This window comes from Daucus carota, chromosome 5, assembly GCF_001625215.2.
Source record: "Daucus carota subsp. sativus chromosome 5, DH1 v3.0, whole genome shotgun sequence".
Classification (NCBI taxonomy): Eukaryota; Viridiplantae; Streptophyta; class Magnoliopsida; order Apiales; family Apiaceae; genus Daucus; species Daucus carota.
Window position 1 is genome coordinate 32574509 of NC_030385.2, and position 22700 is coordinate 32597208.

The following is a 22700-nucleotide window of genomic DNA, read 5'->3' on the forward strand; positions in this document are numbered from 1 at the left end:
ATGATAATATTGGTACATATGTTTCTTGAAATTTTTAAAAAAAATTGTGAATGTCAATTATTAGTCTTTATAATATATAAATTATTTTTATGTCGCATTCATGATTGATGCTCGATTGTGTAAAAATAGATATTAACTGTCGATCAGTACTACAACTACAATATATAAATAATTGTTATTTATATTTAAACAAATATAATATTTGAATAATATAAATGCATGTTATTTGATTAATCAATTGGCTCGGTAAATGTTAATGAAATTCAACAATACTCTCCTCTCAAAAATCCTAAATTTCTCTCACCTTGAAGTAGCCGTCGTCTCTTTTATCTGAGGGGTTTTCATCGGCTTTCACCGGTGGAAAGCCTCAATCTTGTCTTATTTTCTTACTATTAATTAATTTCTTGTTTTCTTCGATAAGTTCCCAATTTATTTAGGTTTTGTTTGGTCTCTCCTTCTGTGAGAGTTTGGTTTTTGTTTGGGTTTTGTGTGTTCATCATGTCCGGGATTACAGATCTGCGGGATTTTCATGATACTTATTCAGTAACAAAGGTTTGTATGGTGACGCATTTATGGTCGATTGCTCAAAACAATATTGGGAGTATTACAGCATGTACATATCTCTTCAAAAAATCGCTTGGTTGCCTACCGAAGAAGGAAGGATTCAACAGCGATATGATTCTGCGTTTGTTCAATTTCGACTCTATCTGTAGATGCCGTATGATTTTTCATTATTGAATTATTTTCCTTTTTCAAAAAAAAAAACATATATACATAAATAAGATATTTAGCATATAAAAATATAACAAACAATAATTTACATACACACACGGACATATGACTCCATATTCACTAATTATAAAAGATTCAATGCTGATGTTGTATTCATATTCATTGATATACTAAAAAAAAATAAAAGTTTTTTGTGAAAGTGAGAATAATGAATTCAATCTAGGTTTTTAATGTTTTAATGACTAAGACGGATTTGGCCAATTTTAATTTGTGAATTATAACATTGACAATTAGCTAACATCTTACAAAATCGAGAATTTGTTTAATAGATAAAAACCTATGAACATCGGGTCAGCTTTAGTTACTAATAGATTATGACATTGACATTGATTTAATGTCAACCTAGACTTTTAATCTCAAAAACTAATTTTCATTTAAATCAACTTACATTAACGGTAGTGTATATATTGTGCTTGCAAGTATTTACGACTTTAGCTATGTATTATTTATTGTTTTAAATTGAGTAGGGTAATTGTAAATTACTATTGACTTGAGTAATAAAATAACATATTACTTATAACTTATTTAACCAAAACTCAAAATTATTTCAGTTATGCATTCAACATGTGTTAATTTTTAGTTTACAATTTGTTAACATACGAGCCGGATCAATCTGAGTTTTTTTCTTTTAAATGTATAGCGACTGTCATACTTATACTCACTCAGCAAATACAAATTACATGACACAAGCATGAAATTATATAATTTGTTTGATGAGCTATATTAAAAATATCGTGTAAGTGGGTAATGTCTTATATGAAAATCATGTATATTAATAAATAATTATTTAAATATACCTGAAACACTACATAATATTTATCAATAAGAAAATGATCAAGAATATTATATATTATAATTATATAATGCATAAAAGAATTCTAGCAAATGGCCCGTGCCTTGCACGGGTTATTATAAACTTTTACTTTAAATAGCATAAAAGAAAAATATTATTAAAAAATTAAAATAATAGATGAAAAAAAGATTGAAAACGATTTGAATGATAATATTGGTACAGATGTTTCTTGAAATTCTTAAAAAAAATTGTGAATGTCAATTATTAGTCTTTATAATATATAAATTATTTTTATGTCACAGTCATGATTGATGCTCGATTGTGTAAAAATAGATATTAACTGTCGACCAGTACTACAACTACAATATATAAATAATTGTTATTTATATTTAAACAAATATAATATTTGAATAATATAAATGTATGTTATTTGAGTAATCAATTAGCTCGGTAAATGTTAATGAAATTCAACAATACTCTCCTCTCAAAAATCCTAAATTTCTCTCACCTTGAAGTAGCCGTCGTCTCTTTTATCTGAGGGGTTTTCATCGGCTTTCACCGGTGGAAAGCCTCAATCTTGTCTTCTTTTCTTACTATTAATTAATTTCTTGTTTTCTTCGGAAGTTCCCAATTTATTTAGGTTTTGTTTGGTCTCTCCTTCTGTGAGAGTTTGGTTTTTGTTTGGGTTTTGTGTGTTCATCATGTCCGGGATTACAGATCTGCGGGATTTTCATGATACTGATTCAGTAATAAAGGTTTGTATGGTGACGCATTTATGGTCGATTGCTCAAAACAACATTGGGAGTATTACAGCATGTACATATCTCTTCAAAAAATCGCTTGGTTGCCTACCGAAGAAGGAAGGATTCAACAGCGATATGATTCTGCGTTTGTTCAATTTCGACTCTATCTGTAGATGCCGTATGACTTTTCATTATTGAATTATTTTTCTTTTTCAAAATAAAAAACATATATACATAAATAAAATATTTAGAATATAAAAATATAACAAACAATAATTTACATACACACACGGACATATGACTCCATATTCACTAATTATAAAAGATTCAATGCTGATGTTGTATTCATATTCATTGATATACTAAAAAAAATAAAAGTCTTTTGTGAAAGTGAGAATAATGAATTCAATCTAGGTTTTTAATGTGTTAATGACTAAGGCGGATTTGGCCAATTTTAATTTGTGAATTATAACATTGACAATTAGCTAACATCTTACAAAATCGAGAATTTGTTTAATAGATAAAAACCTATGAACATCGGGTCAGCTTTAGTTACTAATAGATTATGATATTGACATTGATTTAATGTCAACCTAGACTTTTAATCTCAAAAACTAATTTTCATTTAAATCAACTTACATTAACGGTAGTGTATATATTGTGCTTGCAAGTATTTACGACTTTAGCTATGTATTATTTATTGTTTTAAATTGAGTAGGGTAATTGTAAAATACTATTGACTTGAGTAATAAAATAACATCTATACTATACTATTAAAGCTGAAACATTAAAAGTTTGGTCGGTCGGTACGCGGGCTTTTACACGAATTTTTATAATTAGTGGGCTTTAAAATATAGACAAGTCCAAATATACAAAGAAGTCCAAACATAAAACAAATACATGACCTTGCAAATAGCTTCGCTTTGCTCTCTGTAAATTACACTTTTTAGGCTGTGTTTGGTTTTTACTACGCAACTACTTCCTCCGGTTTCTTTCGGATTGAGGCAACCTTTTCCTGTTTATTTTTTTGTTTTTAAATGATTATAATTATAATATATAACAAATTATTCTTTTTAACTAATATAAATTATCTTTTTTATATTTTCTAGCTAAAATAACTTAATCTTCTAAAATAACATAGAGAAACATAGTAATTACCTTTCTAACTAAAACACATTATCTTTTTTAGATTTTCTAACATAAAAAGACAGATCTTCTACAATTAACACGGGCGACACATACATAAAATTATAATATTATTATATATGATTGTTAATAAATAACCGGTGATATTTTTCAATTAAAATACATTAACATTACTCACTTTAAAAGTAATATTATAAATCTATATTATACCTATATTATTATATCACTAAAGTCGAAATAGGAAAAGTTCAGTTGGTCGGTCGGTCGAGTTTGGCGAGTCGGTTGATATTCGACCCCCGAACCTCTCTAATTCATAACATATTATAAAAGTTTGGTAGGTCAGTACTTGGGCCAAAATACGAGCCTATCTATATAACCAATTATTCTGAGCCTATCTATATAATCAATTATTTTTTTTAATTTGGGCCAAAGTACGGACTTATCTATATAACCAATTAATCCTTTTAATTGAAATATATTACTTTTTTTATATTTCTGACTAAAAAACTCAATCTTCTAAAATAACACGAGAAACATGGTAATTACTTTTTTTAACTAAAATATATTATCTTTTATAAATCTTCCAACTAAAAATTAATCTTTTACAATTAATACAGACATGGGCGACATATTTATACGTAAAGATGTGTGCCAAAAGTCTAAACGTCAAATAATAAAAAATAGAAGGAGTATTATTATATTGGTCGGGCGGTTGGTACTTGGGCCGAATTACGGGTCTATCTATAATTCTATATATATAACCAATTATTCTTTTTAACTAAAATAAATTATTTTTTATATATTTTTTAGCTAAAAAAACTCGATCTTCTAAAATAATATCGGGCAACATAGTAATTGCCTTTTTAACCAAAACGCATTATCTTTTTTAGATTTTCTAACTAAAAAAACCGAGTTTTTACAATTAACATGGGCGCCATATATATAAAAATATAATATCATTAAATATAATTATTAATAAATAACATGTGATATTATTCAACCGAACTACATTAATAACATTATTTTTAAATACTCTAATGATTTTACATTAAAAGAAATATTACAAATCTATCATATACTATATATTATTACACTATTAAAGTCAAGAATAAAAAGTTCACTTGGTAGGTCACTTAGTTGAGTTTGGTGAATCGGTTGGTATTCGACTCACGGAGCTCTTGAATTTATAACATGTTATAGTATATTTTTATCATCTATTAAACCGAAACATTAAATTTAGATTAGTACGATGGGTCGGTATTTGGTTTCATGCGCCTCTTTAAATTATAATAAACATTAAAAGTTTGGTCGGTCAGTACTTGGGCCGAATTATGGGCCTATCTATACAATCAATTATCCTTTTTAACCCAAACATATTATCTTTTCAATATGTTCTAACCAAAACAACTCAATCTTCTAAATTAACACCGAGCAACATATCAATTACATTTTTTAACTAAAACACATCATCTTTTTAGGTTTTCAAACTAAAACGCTGATCTTCTAAAATAATACGGGCAACATAATATAAAAAGATAACATTATTATATATAATTATAAATAAATTATGGATAATATTTTTCAACTAAGATTAAAATATTTTTAAATACTCTATTGACCTCACAATAATACCGAAACATTAAAAGTTTGGTCAGTCGGTCGATATGTGGGCCGAGATACGGGTCTATTTATATAACCAATTGTTCCTTTTAACTAAAATATTATCTTTTTATATTTTCTAACTAAAAAAACTCAATATTCTCAATAACATCGAGTAATATAGTATTTAATTTTTTAACTAAAACATATTATAAAATTAATTAAATTTATAATATATACGATAAAATAACAAATATATTAACCGCCCGTGCATTGCACGGGTTATAAGCTAGTATTACTTATAACTTATTCAACCAAAACTCAAAATTATTTTCAGTTATGCATTCAACATGTGTTATACAATTTGTTAACATACGAGCCGGATCAATCTGAGTTTTTTTCTTTTAAATGTATAGCGACTGTCATACTTATACTCACTCAGCAAATACAAATTACATGACACAAGCATGAAATTATATAATTTGTTTGATGAGCTATATTAAAATATCGTGTAAGTGGGTAATGTCTTATATGAAAATCATGTATATTAATAAATAATTATTTAAATATACATGAAACACTGCATAATATTTATCAATAAGAAAATGATCAAGAATATTATATATTATAATTATATAATGCATAAAAGAATTCTAGCAAATGGCCCGTGCCTTGCACGGGTTATTATGCTGGTTGATATACTCCCTCCGTCCAGTCAATTGTATACGTTTCTTTTTCACTGCTCGACACGCTTTTTAAGGCTCTTATAAAACATAGTTCTACAACTTATTTTTAAGATTTTCTTTTTTTGTATAAAATTATAAATGTTATATTTTTATACAAAAAAAGAAAATCTTAAAAATAATTTACAGAACTATACTATATTGAAGCATTAAAGTCCGTGCCGCGCCCCCGTCCCCCAATGTATACTATTGACCGGGACGGAGGGAGTATAATGAATGAACTGTAGAATGCACTGTCATGCCTACGGTTAAGAGATGTAGACCACGCCCAAATAATTGGAACAAGTTGATAAATCATTGAGAATGGTACTCAATACTCACATGAAGCACGTCTTTTATAACAGATTAACCCCACTTCTTGAATTTTAAGCTAGAGAGTCAAATGAGTTTGTCAAATGCAACTTCCAGATTAATGTTAACGCATACAACACAAATCACGTCTTCACACTATCTGTCAAGGTTGTAAAAATCGGAACTCGGTCCAATTCAGTTTGTTTCCGGAAAAATGAGTACTCGAAACTCAGGAGAGTATTCGGAATGTGTTATCGGATAACTAATCGGGTATTTTTTTAATTAATTTTTTCTCTCATATATTGTTATATACTGATTAATAATAAAATTATCTAATAATATTAATATTTTAATAACACACCTGGAATAATGAAGTTCAAATAAAAGTTACTTGTTTGATAGTTTTTGACATAATAATAATTTGCAAGTTTTAATGATAAAACACATATACTGTCTAATTAATGTCAATACTTTGCAAAAAAAGAACAAAACATATATAAATTTACGTTTAGTCTCTTTTGAAATAATTTTCAAATAAAACAATAAAAAAATTGATAAGTCAAACTCGGATTTGACCTCGAGTACTCGGAGTCAAACTGAGTTTTGACCGATTTTTTAATAAATCGGTTTTGAACCCGATTACTCGGAACTCAGATCGGATGAGGGGTAAAAAATGAGTACTCGGGATGAGTACTCGGCCGACTCGGCGATTTTTAGAACACTGCTACTGTAGACGAGTTTCTATGGTTCAGAGAAACTCCAACACTACTCATGGTAGTTTTTTCAAAGTGACATTATTATATAAAATTCTATTAATATAAGAACATTAGAGCATCTCCAATGGTGCTCCTAAATCATTCCTTAAAAAATAATATAAAATGTGGCTCCTAGGAAGTTAATACATCGGAAAACGTGAGAACTCCAATGCTACTCTTTATAGTTAGCTCCTAATTCACATTTTATATTTATTTTATATAAATGGGAGGAAAAAGTTAACTAAAAGAGAGAGAAGATTGGAAAGAAAATAATATTATATTGAGTTAAGAGCTACTAGATTCTCTTTAAAAGAAAGGAGAGAGAGTAACCTCCTAAATTTTTAAAGAGTATCTAGGAGCCCATTGGAGCACTAGATTTTGATTTGCTCCTAAAATTTGGACTTAGGAGCTTGTTTAGAGAGCCCATTGGAGTTGCTCTTATGATATTAGAGTGAGAGAACTATTAGAGAACCCTTACCTTATTTCTAGTATTAGTTAGGGTTCTGCAGCAGAACTGCACATAAAAAAAAGGTCTTATTTATGTATTATATTTTGAAATTACTTCCGAACACACACTACGATGCAAAAAAATATGTATTTAAATTTAGATCCTAAATATCTACTTAAAATTTAGGGTTCTGCAGCAGAACCCTAGTGGTTCTATGATTCATATTTTATTACAAAGTATTATTTGAGCAAAAAGTTGGAGAGAGAATGAAAGAAAAGTGAATAAAATTAGGAGAGAATGAAATTATAAATGATAATACGTCAAGAACATTTAAATTCTCTTTAAAAGAGAGGATAGAGAGAAAACTCTTTGAATTTTTAAAGAGTCACTAAGCTCACTAGAGCATTATTTTTTCAAGCCTTTAAATTTAGAATCAAGAATTTGTTTGAAAAGATCATTGGAGATGTTCTGAGGTATTATATTATAGGACCACTCTAGCAATCATTCCTATTTTTCTCGTATAGTTACTCCCTTTGTCCTAAAATAAGTGTCGCTTTGAATTTTCTCACATAATTTGAGGTATAAAAAAATCATACTTCCACATATTATTTTTCAAGTTTTAACATCTATATTTTTATTCAAAAGAAGAAAATTTGAAAACTAATGTGTAGAAGTATGTTTTTCTTACACCTTAAATTACGTGTAGAAAGTCAAAACGACACTTATTTTGGGACAGAAGGAGTATTATGTTAATAAATTCAAATTCTTCCTAAACTCAAAGAGAGAAAAATAATGTGAAACGGAAGAGACGTGAATTTTTAGGAGGTGTTTAAATGATTAGTGGGAACAGTCGGGAATGAGAATGAGAGGTACGGGAAAGGATAACCTTTAGTGTAGAAGGAATGATTTACCCCCTAAGAGGAAATGAGGTTTTTATTCCACACAAAAATTTTGCTAATTCATACTCCCTCCGTCCCGGCCATTTGTATACAAATGGTTGGGACACGGAGACCAAGGAATTGGGTAAAATATGAGTAAAGTTGGATGAAAAGTGGGTATAATGGTGGGACCCGTTTATATTTAATAATAGATTTGAGTTAGTAGAGGGAAGTAGTGGGTGCAATAGTGTTTATATTATTATAAACGGTTTTTCTGTGGTGTGCCCAAGGGCACACACTAAGCACCAAAATTTATGAGTTTGTTGGGTTTCTATTGGCTTACCTTCTTTAATAATGGTGAACCCCCTGCAATTACAACAACCACACCAATCAAAACCCTCCAATCTTATAAATGTTTGTGCTTAGCATGTGCCCATGGACACACACTAGACAAACCCTATTATAAAATAGAGATAGTGGAAGAAAGTAGTGGGTGTAATGATGTTTTATATTATAAAAAGTTGCTATTTTGGAATGTATACAATTGGTGGGACGTCTCATTGGGACAGAGGGAGTATACAATGTATGGGTGTAACGTTTGGATTCCCGTTAACCGGACTCATTAAACATGAACCAAGCATCCCCTTAATATATTTATGGAAAAATATGACATGAAAAATGGATCTAAATTTTTTTAGTACTAGCATGTTTCTGGAGCAATTTTTTTAAACAAATTATCTTGGATTTTAACTTAGGATCCTAGCTACCCTGTTGAAGTTGCTCCTGCCTAAAAATATGCTACACAAATCTTAAATTTTTTGAAGCACTTAAACGTTAAATTGAAATTTGCCATTTAGTCCTATTTTTCTTAGTCCTTTTAGGTAGCTTTCAACACAGTAACATGGTCCAAAGGACATCTCACTGTTTCTTGAAACTTCACCATTTTAGGTTTAGTTTCAAGCACATACGCAACAGACAGGTAAAATTCCATTTCACCCTGTAGCTTGCATTGCTTGCTTTCGTTTAACTGGAGGACACAATTATCGCTAATGGAGAGACTAAATTTATCTCAAATCTGGACACTACATATAATACAAAGCGGACCTCGGCCTCGGGCCCTCAAGTGAGTACAATTTTTTCCTTTAAAAATCTGAACCTAGCAAAGAGGAAAAACCTACAGAATTCAGGAGCGTTAATTGTTTTCTACTGTATATAATAAAAGCAGGCAGACAAACTATGGACCATGTACATAGCCCATATTGATGTGGGGTCATGCCAGAAGGTACAAACCTACAAATGATAATACTGCCCCACTGGCCAGAAGGCCCACAACAGACGGCAATGGAAGCATTTCATGTCTGTACTACATCAATGAAACGAAAGTTCCCTCAACTACAATAGGATTTTATGCCTTGCAGTCTTGCACTGCATCTTGTATGGTTCACTACTATGGGGTGTTTGTTTCCAGCTTAAAAGCCGAACTTCTGTTTATAAGTTAGAAGCACTTATTTCATAGTGTTTGTATAAAAAGTCAAGAAATACTTATAAAAAGCTAGGAATGCTAGCTTTTGTTTCAGGGCTTCTACTTATTTCCCAAACACTTTAATCACTTATAAATCTTAACTTGCTTCTAACTTCTACTCCACTTTTTTATTTTAAACAAGAAGCACCTATTTTAAGCTCACCCAAACGGCCCCTATATATTCCAACCCCCAAAGGAAGATGCATCAAGAAATGTCAGAAACCACATATTACTGAACTCAAATATACAATGCTTGTGAAACAAAAAAATTACATGCTCAAACAAATCATATTACGCTTAGCAAGCACCACAAGTTTCTCCTGGAAAGTTAAACATACTAGAGAACATAACTTACTTCTCAGTTTCAGGGAGGACTACATAATAGTACCGAAGAAAAGTCTCCATGCATATCTAGAGACTTCTGTTGCACATTTAATTACAACACTGAATACTTCAACATAGATCAAACTTTAAAGGTTTACATCATAGCAATAAGGTCCCTAATAATTAGAAAGTTAATGCCAACAAATTCGGATCATAAACACTTCCACACTAATCACCCCCAACTTGTCTCTTCCACGAATCTTCCACAATCAATTCATCGACGCCCCAGTCTTCATAACTGGACAGATGGTGGGGAAAAATAGGTTTTAGGTGGGAGGCAATAAAATGGACAAGCACAATATACTAACAATTTATTCAATATCCATACCTCCCATCAGGCAGGTAACGACGGATGGTGAAAGGTATCTTCCTCTGACGCAGTTCCTTCATTGCAATCTAAAACAAAACATAGCACATAATAAGGCTAATATAAGCAAGAGAATGCCAGCAACTTTCTGTAATAGACAGATTGTTTTAACCTATATGAACTACATTTTTCATACATTTTGTAATCTGGAACAAGAATCTAGAGTAATAAATTTATACTTATTCCATATTATTCAAAAATTATATACAAATACTTAGTAATAAATAATCTTATATATTTATATTTGATGATGATTATAATAATTATTCAAAATCTAGCTAATGAATCATACTCATTTTATTAGGATTCCAAATGGTCTCCGTACATAAGCATCTTGATATAAATAATTGTAATCTCAATCGTTATTCAAATTTTGACCTATATGATCATTGAAATATATGACCTCTTTCTGTGAGAGACATTTCATTTTAATAAAATTTATCAGGTAAGCATTCTACAAATCCCTAAACGGCCAGACCTTGAGCGGATGTGTGCAAGAGCCAAAAATCCGGTTGGATTTTGATTTAACCTATTTTATTTTTACCTGATTTAAAATCTCTCCAACAAGAGTGGGTTTTACCTGGTCTAGACACTAGCCATCTTTTTTGGGTCGGAGGTGGGGCAGCGCTCATTTAAATCACTGTTCATTCAGTACTTCTAATCACGCAAAACACACACACAGACACATAGGAAACTGGTCCTTGACAAGTGATTATATATGAAGCTGGACGACAAAAACCCTATAATGGGTGACCGAAGTGTTGATAGAGTAAAGTAGCCCCAATATTCACATGAAATTGTTTTAGTGTTAATGCCTTTCAGCATTAACAATTGGAATTTCAGATATGCTGTAAAAGTCCTGCATTCTGCAAAGATGACTTGCTCCCAACATTGATAGTACGGCACAGGACTCTCCCTCTCATTAAAAAGAAATTTTTATTAAAGATGAAGATGTAGGGGCTGTCAACAAAATTTCAATCATATTAGACAGGGTCATGCCTTTTTAGAGGGTATGTTAATGCAGAACAAGAGATTATAGAATTATATGATAGTTTTTTATATTATTACTCATCAAAACTGTACTTGTACGTTGTAGCTAATTATCTATATTCTTGTAGGGAACATCCTGAGTAGTTTTCATTTACTTACAAAACAACTTTTACATTTCATTCGAATCTTTGACACTTTCACTACAATTAGATTCCTAATGACTATAGTCAGCCTCTAAGTTTAGCATGTTTGTAAATTGTAATTTTTGTTATTGACCATATTTAAATTATTGTTTATTAAAATTGTATGTATTCCCATAAAAATACGTATCATTTAGTCATCTAAAAAATATAAGCTGGAAGTGTTCTTAAAAACTTTACCCCAACAGACCACTTTGAACAGAAGTACATAGAGCATCTCATAATCAGTATAACGTGCTTTACATCTATACGGTCTGGAAGATAACACTACACAGGAGAGATTACAAAGTACAGTAGAACAATGCGCTTTCATATATAATTTATAACTAGTCAAATCTGCTAACACATAGTTTTACCACTATGAAGAATAAATAGTTCAATTATGAACGCCAGCTGCATAGTATAATGAATGCATCATGCACAGTAAATATTAACAAACTTATCACTAAAGACTAAAGAGTTCAGCATTGAGCTACATGATCTCTAGGAGTAGATTGATATTTAGGGTAATGAAAGTTCAAAATAAACTGATATTGTGTACAAAAGGCCTGACAGTTGGCATCAATCATAAAGTTCCAACATGCAATACAAATACTTTGGCAAATTACAACAGTATGATCTAGGATTCGAGCCTCAACAGTAATCTCAAAAAGATGAATTGATTTTAATGTTTCATAATAGCAGTTACTTCAAGAGAACACCTAGCCTCTTGTCGGATAAAGGATAAGATCACAAACAACTAATCTCAGAACATAAAGAAACACTATTACACCTAAAAAAAGGTGACTATGTGGGTTGTTTGAGCCTAGTTCAGGGTAGAGTTCTCTTAACAGAGAAAAGACAAAAACGATTTGAAGGGATTATATTACCTCAAGTGGATCAGTTTCACCCTCCAACTCAACCATCACAGGAGCATTCATGCTGATTTGGTAAGACAAAGTGTTAATTTCATTCAGAAATACCAAGTTGAACCAAACATAATACTTGAACAATAAATTTGATAAGATAAGAACCTTATCTGCAGGGCCCGTGTCCCTAGGATTCTTGCACGTTCATACTTTGTCATATATTTTGATGTTTTCCGAGGCCGTTCCGCTGGTTCCTCTTCCTGTTTCTCTTCACCGTCAGCCAACAGAGGATCAGCCACATCATCTTCCTTATTTGCATCTGCGTCAACATCCTCCTCTGCTCCTTCCTATATATTAATCACTCACAATTTCAATAAACACACAAATATCATAAACACCATCAATAAATTCAGACAGTTGAAAAGAAATTCCTCACATCAAGCTCTGGCTCCAGTGGCTCATCCTCATATCTACACAAAATACAACTACATTAGCATCAGTCCAGATAATACAAATGCTCTACTTAATTTAAAATATTTATAATTTGTACAAATTCCTAAAAAATACTATACATTCAATCATTCATAAATTTCATTCCGGTCACACAAACTTAAAATTGAGCGCGACTACATACGAGTTAACATTCCTCCCTCAACCTCTTCACAACAATCCCAATCATTTCATTTTTCACTATCACCTCCTCCCCTTCAATTTCACTCACAATTTTCAATTCCATTCCATATCAACTAAATCGAACGTAAAGCTTGACTTTTTCAATCTAAATGTCAACACTGAGCTAACACGCAAATATCTAAAGATTTACATATGAAAAGCAAAATGTATAGAAAACCCAACATAAACCCTAATTTCAATCTTTCGAGTAAATAATAAGCTAACACGATCAATTAATTGATTGATAAGATTATTAAATTATTGAAAGTGTAACTGGCAAGGCGTGAAATACGAACCCTCCGTCCATTTCAAAATCTTCGTCAGCCATTTTTTCGCTTCTTCAAGACGACGAACAAACACTTTTTATTTGTTTGGGTTATGAGAGTAAAATGTCAGGGGGACCGTGCATTTATAGAGGATTTGAAGGTTTTATTGGGCCGGGCTTTGAGAAAATATGAATAATAAGTAGTTTATCGAGTGAAACTTTAATGGTCGTAAGATTGGGCTTGTTCTCATGGGCTATACTTATACTCCAGGTGCTCTTTTCAAGAAAATGCAAATCCTTTTATTATTTATATTAGAGTGAATTGCAGCTTGTGTACCCGAACTATCGGGATCTTGCACTTTGTGTACCTGGACTATGGTATCTAGCACTTGGTGTACCTGGACTATGGAGATTCTTGCAAAATGCATGCTACCGTTAAAATTGTGTTAACACCGTTAGGTAAACTTGTAATAAGACTGCATAGTGAAGGGTATTTCAGTACTTTCCAGCATTGTACTCCAAAGCTTCTTGGCGGCAATTTAACAGAGGGAGCCATGTCCTAAAACCATCATTTCTTTCTTTCAAGAACTTGTTACAATGCCTTGGTCTGTGCGTCCAGTGTCTTGGAACGATGTTTATCTACCTAAAGAATGCCCTAATTACGATCGTAAGTACCAAAATCAATGATCAGTCATTTAAAAATGTTAGGGTTTCAATGATGCTAGAGCTTTTAATGTGTTTGTGTTTATGTTTAGAGCTTTAATGTGTTTGTGTTTGTAGCTTTAATGTGTTTGTTTCTTTTCAAACATTGTATTGCAGATGGGAGTGATCTTTTTACCGTGAAGCTACACGGAGGGGGTGAGTTTAGTCCTGGTTCTGGAGCTTATATTGGAGGCAGCTACAGGTATGTCGATAATTGTGATGTTGATGAGATGTCTATGTTAGAACTGGGCAGCATGTTAGAAGAGTGTTTTGGTGTTCAAGGATTTTGTGATTTATTTTACCAAATCCCCCATGTGACTGATTGTTGCTTGATAAGTAAGGATGAAGATGTACTATTTATGTGTGCAAAATTGGATTCATCTAGAATGGCCTATGTTTATGCTGTGAGAGCCAAATTAGGAGAGACCCAAGAGTACAATCCTTCTCAACATCTTAATCTAGAATTTTTGGAGATTCCTAACATAGATGGATTAGATGATGAAGAGATAGAGGAGTTGTTGCTTGAGAATTTGGCACAACCATATGATAGAGAGCCTGAGATAGTGGTAGAACCAGAAGTGGTTAGTGAAGCTGAAATTGGGAGTTTTCATGATGATTCATCCAATATAGATAGTGCAGATGATGAGGTTTGTGCTGCTAGGGAGAAGAGGAAAGTATGTACTGAAAACAAAGCAAATGACATTAGTAATTCCACTGTAGTAGATGATCATGTTCAGGATCCTCAATCTGACATTAGTGATAATGACTACAATAGTGAGGAGGAAAGGATGGCTGCAAATAGTACTGATGAGGAGAGTAAAACATATCCTGTTTTCAATGAAAAAACAGACATGGATGATCCAAAATTCCAGTTAGGAATGTTATTGTCTAGTGGCAATGCACTTAGATCAGCAGTGAAGAAGCATGCTATAGTGCATAGGAAGGCAATTAAACAGTGTTGAAATTTTGGAAAAAGGATACAATTCATTTGTAAAGGTGTTGGATGTAAGTGGAGGATATATGCAAGTCCAATGCAAGACACTAAGACTTACCAAGTGAAGACAGTTGTTAAGACTCATAGATGTCCACCAACCTTTAAACAGAATTTCATGAACTCTAAATGGATTGCAGAGTACTATGAGAATGAAATTAGGATGAATCCTACTTGGCCACTTAGTGCCTTCCATAAAAAGGTTGTAAATGATTGGGGCTGTCAGGTTAGCTTATATGCATGTGGTAGGGCAAAAACCAAGGCTCTGAAGGTGATAAGGGGCAATCATGAAGCACAGTATGGAAGATTGTGGGATTATATGGCTGCATTGAAGAAGGCAATGCCAGACAGCACAGTGGAGTTAATGCTGGATAATGAAGAAGCTGGAGTACAAGGCAGGAGATTCAAGAGAATATATGTTTGTTTAGGCCCTTTAAAAAAAGGCTTTACAACAGCATGTAGACCTATTATAGGACTCGATGGTTGCCACTTGAAAGGCCCCTTTGGTGGCCAATTATTAACTGCTGTTGGATGTGATGCTAATGATGAGATGTACCCCATCTCTTGGGCTGTTGTTGAAGCTGAAAACAGTGAAACATGGAACTGGTTTTTGACATTAGTGGCTATGGATGTGAACATTAATAACTCTGGTAGTTGGACATTTATATCAGATAGACAAAAGGTAAGATTGTCCTTATACAAATCATTTTCAGCTTGTAAAATTCTCATTTTCATTGCATATATTAATGCCTTTATATGTAACATTGCAGGGATTAATCAATGCCCTTACCACTGTTGTACCAAATGCAGAGCATAGGTTCTGTGTCATGCATTTGTACAGGAATATGTATAAGGACTTTAAAGGAGTTGGTTGCAGATCATTATTGTGGCTTGCATCCAGAGCTACTACAGATTATATGTTCCAAAAACATATGACTGAGCTTAAAAAGGTATAAAAGTTAGTTGAGCTTTGATTTTCAGGTAAATACATATGACTGATATTTTGAGTATTTTTTCTTAGTTGTCCAAAAAATGCCATGACTGGTTGTTGGAGAAGCCTACATCACAGTGGTCTAGATCAGCTTTTAGGACAACATGTCTCTCTGACATGTTTGTTAATAACCATTGTGAGGTATATAACAATAGCATAAGAGCATATAGGGATCTCCCTATAATTGGACTTCTACAGGGGTTGCATAAGAGTGCAATGAAAAGGATACAAAGTAGAAGAGACAAGATGGCTAGGAATTATGCAGCAAATCATTTATGTCCTAATCCAATGAAGAAAGTAAACAAGTAAGGGTCATAATGATTTCTTTACAATGTACTAATGTCATGTAATAGATCAATGTCCTAATGATTGTTTAAATTGTTTTTAAGGGCCATGAGTCAGAGCAGTGGCTGTGTTGTGCAATGGTCAGGTAAAAGTAAATATCTAGTGACCATGACAAGTGGAGGACATGAGATAGTTGTTGATCTTGAAGCTAAAACTTGTGCCTGTAGAAAATATGATCTAACTGGATTGCCCTGTTATCATGCTTGTGCTTGTATACATTGGAAGAATTTGAATTTAAATGATTACATTCATAAAGCATATACAAAGGATATGTACTTGGCTTGTTATCAGCACACACTGGAACCAATCACCAGTGAGCAATACTGGGAGAAGACTGGAATTCCTGGGCCACTTGCACCACTGATTAAGGTACAACCTGGAAGGCCTAAGAAAAAAAGGAGCCAAAAAAATGACATTCCAGATGATGCAACCAAATTGAGAAGGAAAGGGATCATTATTGTTTGCAATTACTGTAAGGAAAGGGGTCACAATGCTAGAACTTGCTTGGCAAAAGTAAGTTATTAAATTATGATTTAATTCTTTACTTTAGGAATTAACCTTTATTTGCATTCTTTAATTTATGAATTGTTTTTGAAATTCAGAAAAATGATAAATCCTCCAAAGAAAGGGCAAAAACTGATAAGAAGAAAGGACAGAAGAAGGCTACTGCAGAGCCAACAATGTCTCCCAGAGACAATAGCAATGCTACTGCATCAGCTACTCCAGTTATTGCACATGTGCAGGGATACAATCAAGGGGGGGTATTCACATCTTTTACTCAGCCATCAAAAGTTGATAACACACCATTGGGCATACAGCCACATGGCCCTTTGGTTAGAGGACAATATGTTACTACTTTGAAACAAATTGAAGCAGAAGCAACAGCAAGAAAGGCAGAGATTGTCAAAAAACCTCATTGGAGGTTGTGAATCAGTCATGGGAATGATGCAGTAGAAACTGAGATATTTTAGATCTTTTTTGGGTGCAAACAGATGTAATGGATGCAAGGGTGCATTCCATTATTTTTTGGGTGTGACTTACTACAATGTCACTATTTTTGCATGTACAAAACTTTATTTATGTACACAATCTATTTTGTAAACAGTTTCTACTGCATAATTTATAGTCAAATGAATGACACTGTTTTTCAACTAGTGCTATTGTCATTGGCTGCACTTTTCTTGTTTTTTGCTGTTTGAATTTGCTAGTGCTTCTACCAGTGTTGAGAATTACAAATGTTGCAGTCTTGGTAAACATCTTTTGACTGTGCTTGGCCAATGCCTATCAGGTGGTTGAGACTGAATTTAATGGTCAAACTGCTATATAAACAAGCATAGTCTTGCCTAATTCTTCACACACTCTTTTATTTACTAGCAAAAATCTTATATACACTCTTTTATTTACTGATTTACTAAGCATGGCTGGGTGGAGCAAGCCAACTTCTGCTAATGTTTGCAAGGTGAACTGCAAGGGGATCTTTGACAGGGGTATGATGAAGGCTTCAGTTGCATCTGTCATGAGGAACCACAGGGGAGAATGGGTAAGAGGTAATGCAGGGATGATGGGTTTGCTTGTCCCTTTGGCTGCAGAGTTATGGTCCATATTTTATGGACTCAAGATGGCGTGGGAGATGGGTAATGTGCACTCCGTTATCATTGAATCAGATTGTAAGAGGGCTGTGGATGAAGTGAACAACATTGACTCTGCTTTTGTGCTAGCTGATCTTGTCGAGATGATCAATAGCATCATGAGTGAGGACTGAGACTCATGTGTTGTCATACATGTTCCTAAAGATTGCAATGCAGTTGCAACAGCCCTTGCAACCTCCGAGCTCACTGCTGCTGATGGTGGCCTCCGTGACATCCATGACGCCCCTGCTTCCTTATCATCCATGCTTGCTGCAGAGATGGCATGAAAATGTTATCTCTTTTATCATGTTTTAATCTATGTTCTAATCTATGTTTTAGTCGATGTTTAGTTGTTTGTTGGTTTAGGATGGTGGTTTTTAACCAAGTATGTTTCGTGTTTAAATGTTTGTTGAATTAAGTGGATCGATTCCAGTGTTTTAGTGAAGCCTCTACTATCTCCAATGCTCTCTACTATCTGCTTATATTCACATTGTACACTGCATAGCAAACCAACCACTAACGGTGTTAACACAATTTTAACGGTAGCATGCATTTTGCTAGAATCTCCATAGTCCAGGTACACCAAGTGCTAGATACCATAGTCCAGGTACACAAAGTGCAAGATCCCGATAGTTCGGGTACACAAGCTGCAATTCACTCTTTATATTACGGGGCCATTTGATAAATGTGAAATATTTATATTTAAAAGATTAATATATCTGAACGATCTGAATAAATATGAAATCTGAATTTTGAATGAATAATATTATTGGATAACGAATTTTTTCTAATTTCTGGATGAAATATTTTTCCTGTTTTACTCATCTGATTAAATGAGACTATTTAACACTTTTTTTTTCATAACATGTAATGAAACCTATTACTCCCTCTATCCTCCAGATAGTATGTCTTTAAGATTTTCTGTTTTTGAATTAAAATTTGGATGTTAAATTTTTATTCAGAATAAAAAATATCTTAAGTAAGTTACGAAAATATATTTTATAAATCATTGAAATGCGTGTCCAGTAGTTGAATAAAAAACGTATAAAATTAAATGAGACAGAGAGAGTGACAAAAATATATATAATAAAATTTTTTTTTGAAAAAGGAAAATAATTCAATAATAAAAAGCCATACGGCATCTACAGATATAATCGAAATTGAACAAACGCATAATCATATCGCTGTTGAATCCTTCCTTCTTCGGTAGGCAACCAAGCGATTTTTTGAAGAGATATGTACATGCTGTAATACTCCCAATGTTGTTTTGAGCAATCGACCATAAATGTATCACCATACAAACCTTTATCACTGAATCAGCGCCATGAAAATCCTGCAGATCTGTAATCCCGGACATGATGAACACACAAAATCCAAATAAAAACCTAACTCTCACCAGGAGAGACCAAACAAAACCCAAATAAATTGGGAACTTATTCAAGAAAACAAGAGATTAATTAATAATAATAATATAAGAAGGCAAGATTGGGGCTTTCCACCGGTGAAAGCCGATGGAAGCCCCTCGGATGAATGGCAGAGGCGGCTTTAGGGTTTTTTATATAATAAATTTTAGTAGTTCCATCTAATTATCATGTCATAGAATCAAATCTAATTAATTAAAAAATTTAAGTACTTGTAAAACAGTTCTAAAAAAGTTTAATAAAATAAAAAATTGATTGGACAGAGGCGCGGTGTAAAAAAAATTGATTATAATTTAGGGTTAACAGAATAATAACACAAATATGAATCAATCAGCCAACATCTGAGGAACGAGGGATTCAACATGTTTTAGAATCGCTCATCCCACTGCAAGAGAAGCCCAAATGATCTGATTCAAAAGAATCGGTCAGACAAAGGACATTCAACAGCTTTCAACAGTAAACAAACGAGGCCTAATATATATAAGATGTAATTGCATATCGCACTCTTTAAATATTATTCAAAAACGATATTGTATCCATACCTTGGGAAACTCAACTCGCACCGTTTATTTTTACAGTTCAAACCCGAAATGCATCCTTTAATTGCTATTAATTCTGTGCACTCCTTTAAGTCAATGTACAGTTCGAACTCTCTAACTTACAAATTTTGATTTCTCAAACAAAACGATCGAATTTTAAGACATATATTATGGTTGACTTGTTAAAAATACAGAGTATAATGGAGATCCACTGATTCAAGTTGACTTGGAAACACTTGAAATAAAGTATTATACATTTATGGGGCATTGTTCTTTAATTTTAGGATAAAATACGTAAACATTCCAATCGATCTAACCCCAAGCAATTGTTAAGAATGAAACACAGAAAAATCGAAACAAAATGCAAGCACGTATTTTTTGTAATTTAAATAATCGCTCGAAAAGATAATAATACTTCAACTTGCTGCTAAGGTCGTCGGCAACACAGTTTAGAATGGAAATTGAACAGTTTTTATAGATCTAAGACAAAAAAAATAATAATACTATAAATTATAAGCAGCATCATGGCTGTAAGATGGAAATATAAATTAGTTAATTATTTAAAAAATTGATTTGTTCATCTTGTGTTACAAGGGGAAGGGTGTTTCTAAGCTGCCTCCTTGGATTACCATCTTGTATTTTCAATTAATTTGCACATGTCCGGTTACTACCAGACCCAGATACTCCGCTTTTTCAGATCATGCTCTTATTCTTGCTACTACTACGTTTGGACTTTAGCAAAATAATGTTGACTTTAAATTGGTTTCGAGCTGTAATTTGTAAGGATTGCATATTTAAGTTTATACGTAGATTTTAGTCAAAATACAATTTCTCACCATTTTCTCTATAAAAGATACCTTAGTATACTATTTGGTAGTATATTTTTACTTGATAAAATTTATAGCTTCTATGAAAATAGCAAAATCCTCACGCAATTCTCTCTGTTTTTTAAAAGAAATGTTTATCATCAATTACACAATAATAAATAGTTATATTTTAATACTTAATGATGTATTATTAACGACGTATTATATGTTAACAGGAATTGACATACCATCACTTTTTGAAAAACAGAGGAAAAATATAGACAAATTTTGTTGTTTTACGACTTCAACCTATATTTTATTAAAATTTGAAAATTCCAACAATCACTCAAATATGATAAACTAGTTGAGAAGTCGCGCGTTGCGGCGGTCTATACAAATTATATTAATGATTCAATATTAATATGTGTGGAATAAAATATTTTTGTGACTGTCTATAAAAAGTATATTAATGTTTCAAAATTAATATTTGTAGGATAAAATAAATTTTATATTATAAAAATCTTGATGTAATACCAATACTCATATATAAAATTACAAAATTGGACTATAATTCATGGTGAAAAAAAATGAAAATAAATTTATACATGTAATTAATAATTTAAAGCACGACGGATTTTAATTTTATTTGTGTTTGTTTTTTAAAAGTAATCATGTTCATATATTGTCACATTCCTCCAATTGTTTTGGATTCATTGTGCACAAAAACATCTAACTCAAATCCATGAGACAGCGGTATAACTACCCTTGCTTGCGGTATAACTACCCTTACTTGTAACAACTTTTATTTTTTAATACTGTATATACAGCTTTTACTTAAAAATTGCTTGAACGGAGCAAACAGATAATGAATGAATAATTTTTTCCTATATACAAAGTAAATCATATAAAAATTAACAACAAACATGTTCGATAAACAAAATAAATATTACAAAAGAATAACCAACATACATACATCACTAACAGTTAATTTATTGATATCATCCATCAATATTATGCCAAGATTATATCATTTTTCCGTGTTTGGATTTGTCGACTCCAACATAACGGTCTATAATTACCTTTGCTTGTAATAACCTTTATTTTTTTAATACCGTATAAACAGCCTTCACTTATCGTTGTAGAAGAACAGCACCACCGAGTTAGAAATCGAGCAAGAGAACTATCACCAAAGAGAGATATAGTTGTGGTATTGAGAGAGAGGATGTTGTATTTATATGATTCAAAACCTACAATCTATAGGGGTATTTATAGGTGCAGAGAGACTTGTGTGCTACTCTTTCTCATAATTAAATAATTCGAAACAAAATCAGATTAAAACTTTCAAGCTACTATATTCCATAAATAATCTGAAACAAAATCAGATTCTGAAACTATCTAATATACCCGAAACTAAAAAAAGTAGTTCCAATTTTTGCTATTTTTCATCCAAAAATTCCAGAAAATTAGTAATTCCATAAATAATCTGAAACAAAATCAGATTCTGAAACTTGCTTCTATCATACCGAAACTAAAAAAGGTAGTTCTAATTTTTGCTATTTTTCATCCAAAAATTTCAGAAAATTAGAAAAATAGAACAGAGCTGTGAGAGGCGCCACCTACACCCTACACGCCCCTCGCTTCTCCTTTATATAAGTATATTGATAGGTTAATAATATTTTCAAATTATCTCAAAAAAACCCAGTATAGAAAAGGATCATCTCAAAAATATTTACAAAAGATGAAAAGTTAAATAAGAATGGAAAACGAAGCTGATAAAATATTGAGTATCTTATGACTTATCTTGAATAAATTTCGTAAGACAATCTCTTAAAGTCATACCT

At 32.1% G+C, this 22700-nt stretch overlaps 1 protein-coding gene across 1 annotated transcript; it reads right to left on the reverse strand.

Annotated features, from left to right (window-relative positions):
- Window positions 1-9979: 9979 nt before the first annotated feature.
- Window positions 9980-13592, reverse strand: LOC108220421 (DNA-directed RNA polymerases II, IV and V subunit 6A). The gene is made up of 6 exons (XM_017394182.2): window positions 13468-13592; window positions 12936-12969; window positions 12665-12846; window positions 12521-12572; window positions 10423-10490; window positions 9980-10332 (listed from the first exon to the last, which is right to left on the reverse strand). Exons 1-6 carry the CDS (start codon window positions 13497-13499, stop codon window positions 10263-10265), a joined length of 438 nt encoding a protein of 145 aa, XP_017249671.1. The 5' UTR covers window positions 13500-13592; the 3' UTR covers window positions 9980-10262.
- Between the last annotated feature and the right edge of the window lie 9108 nt (window positions 13593-22700).

Bases quoted from the DNA above. Each gene is read 5' to 3' on its own strand.
- LOC108220421 (XM_017394182.2), bottom strand. From the start codon at position 13,499: ATGGCTGACGAAGATTTTGAAATGGACGGAGG. The intron at 12,970-13,467 runs GTTCGTATTTCA...TATTTTGTGTAG, and splicing joins GATTTTGAAATGGACGGAGG to ATATGAGGATGAGCCACTGG. The intron at 10,333-10,422 runs GTATGGATATTG...CCATCTGTCCAG, and splicing joins CGTTACCTGCCTGATGGGAG to TTATGAAGACTGGGGCGTCG.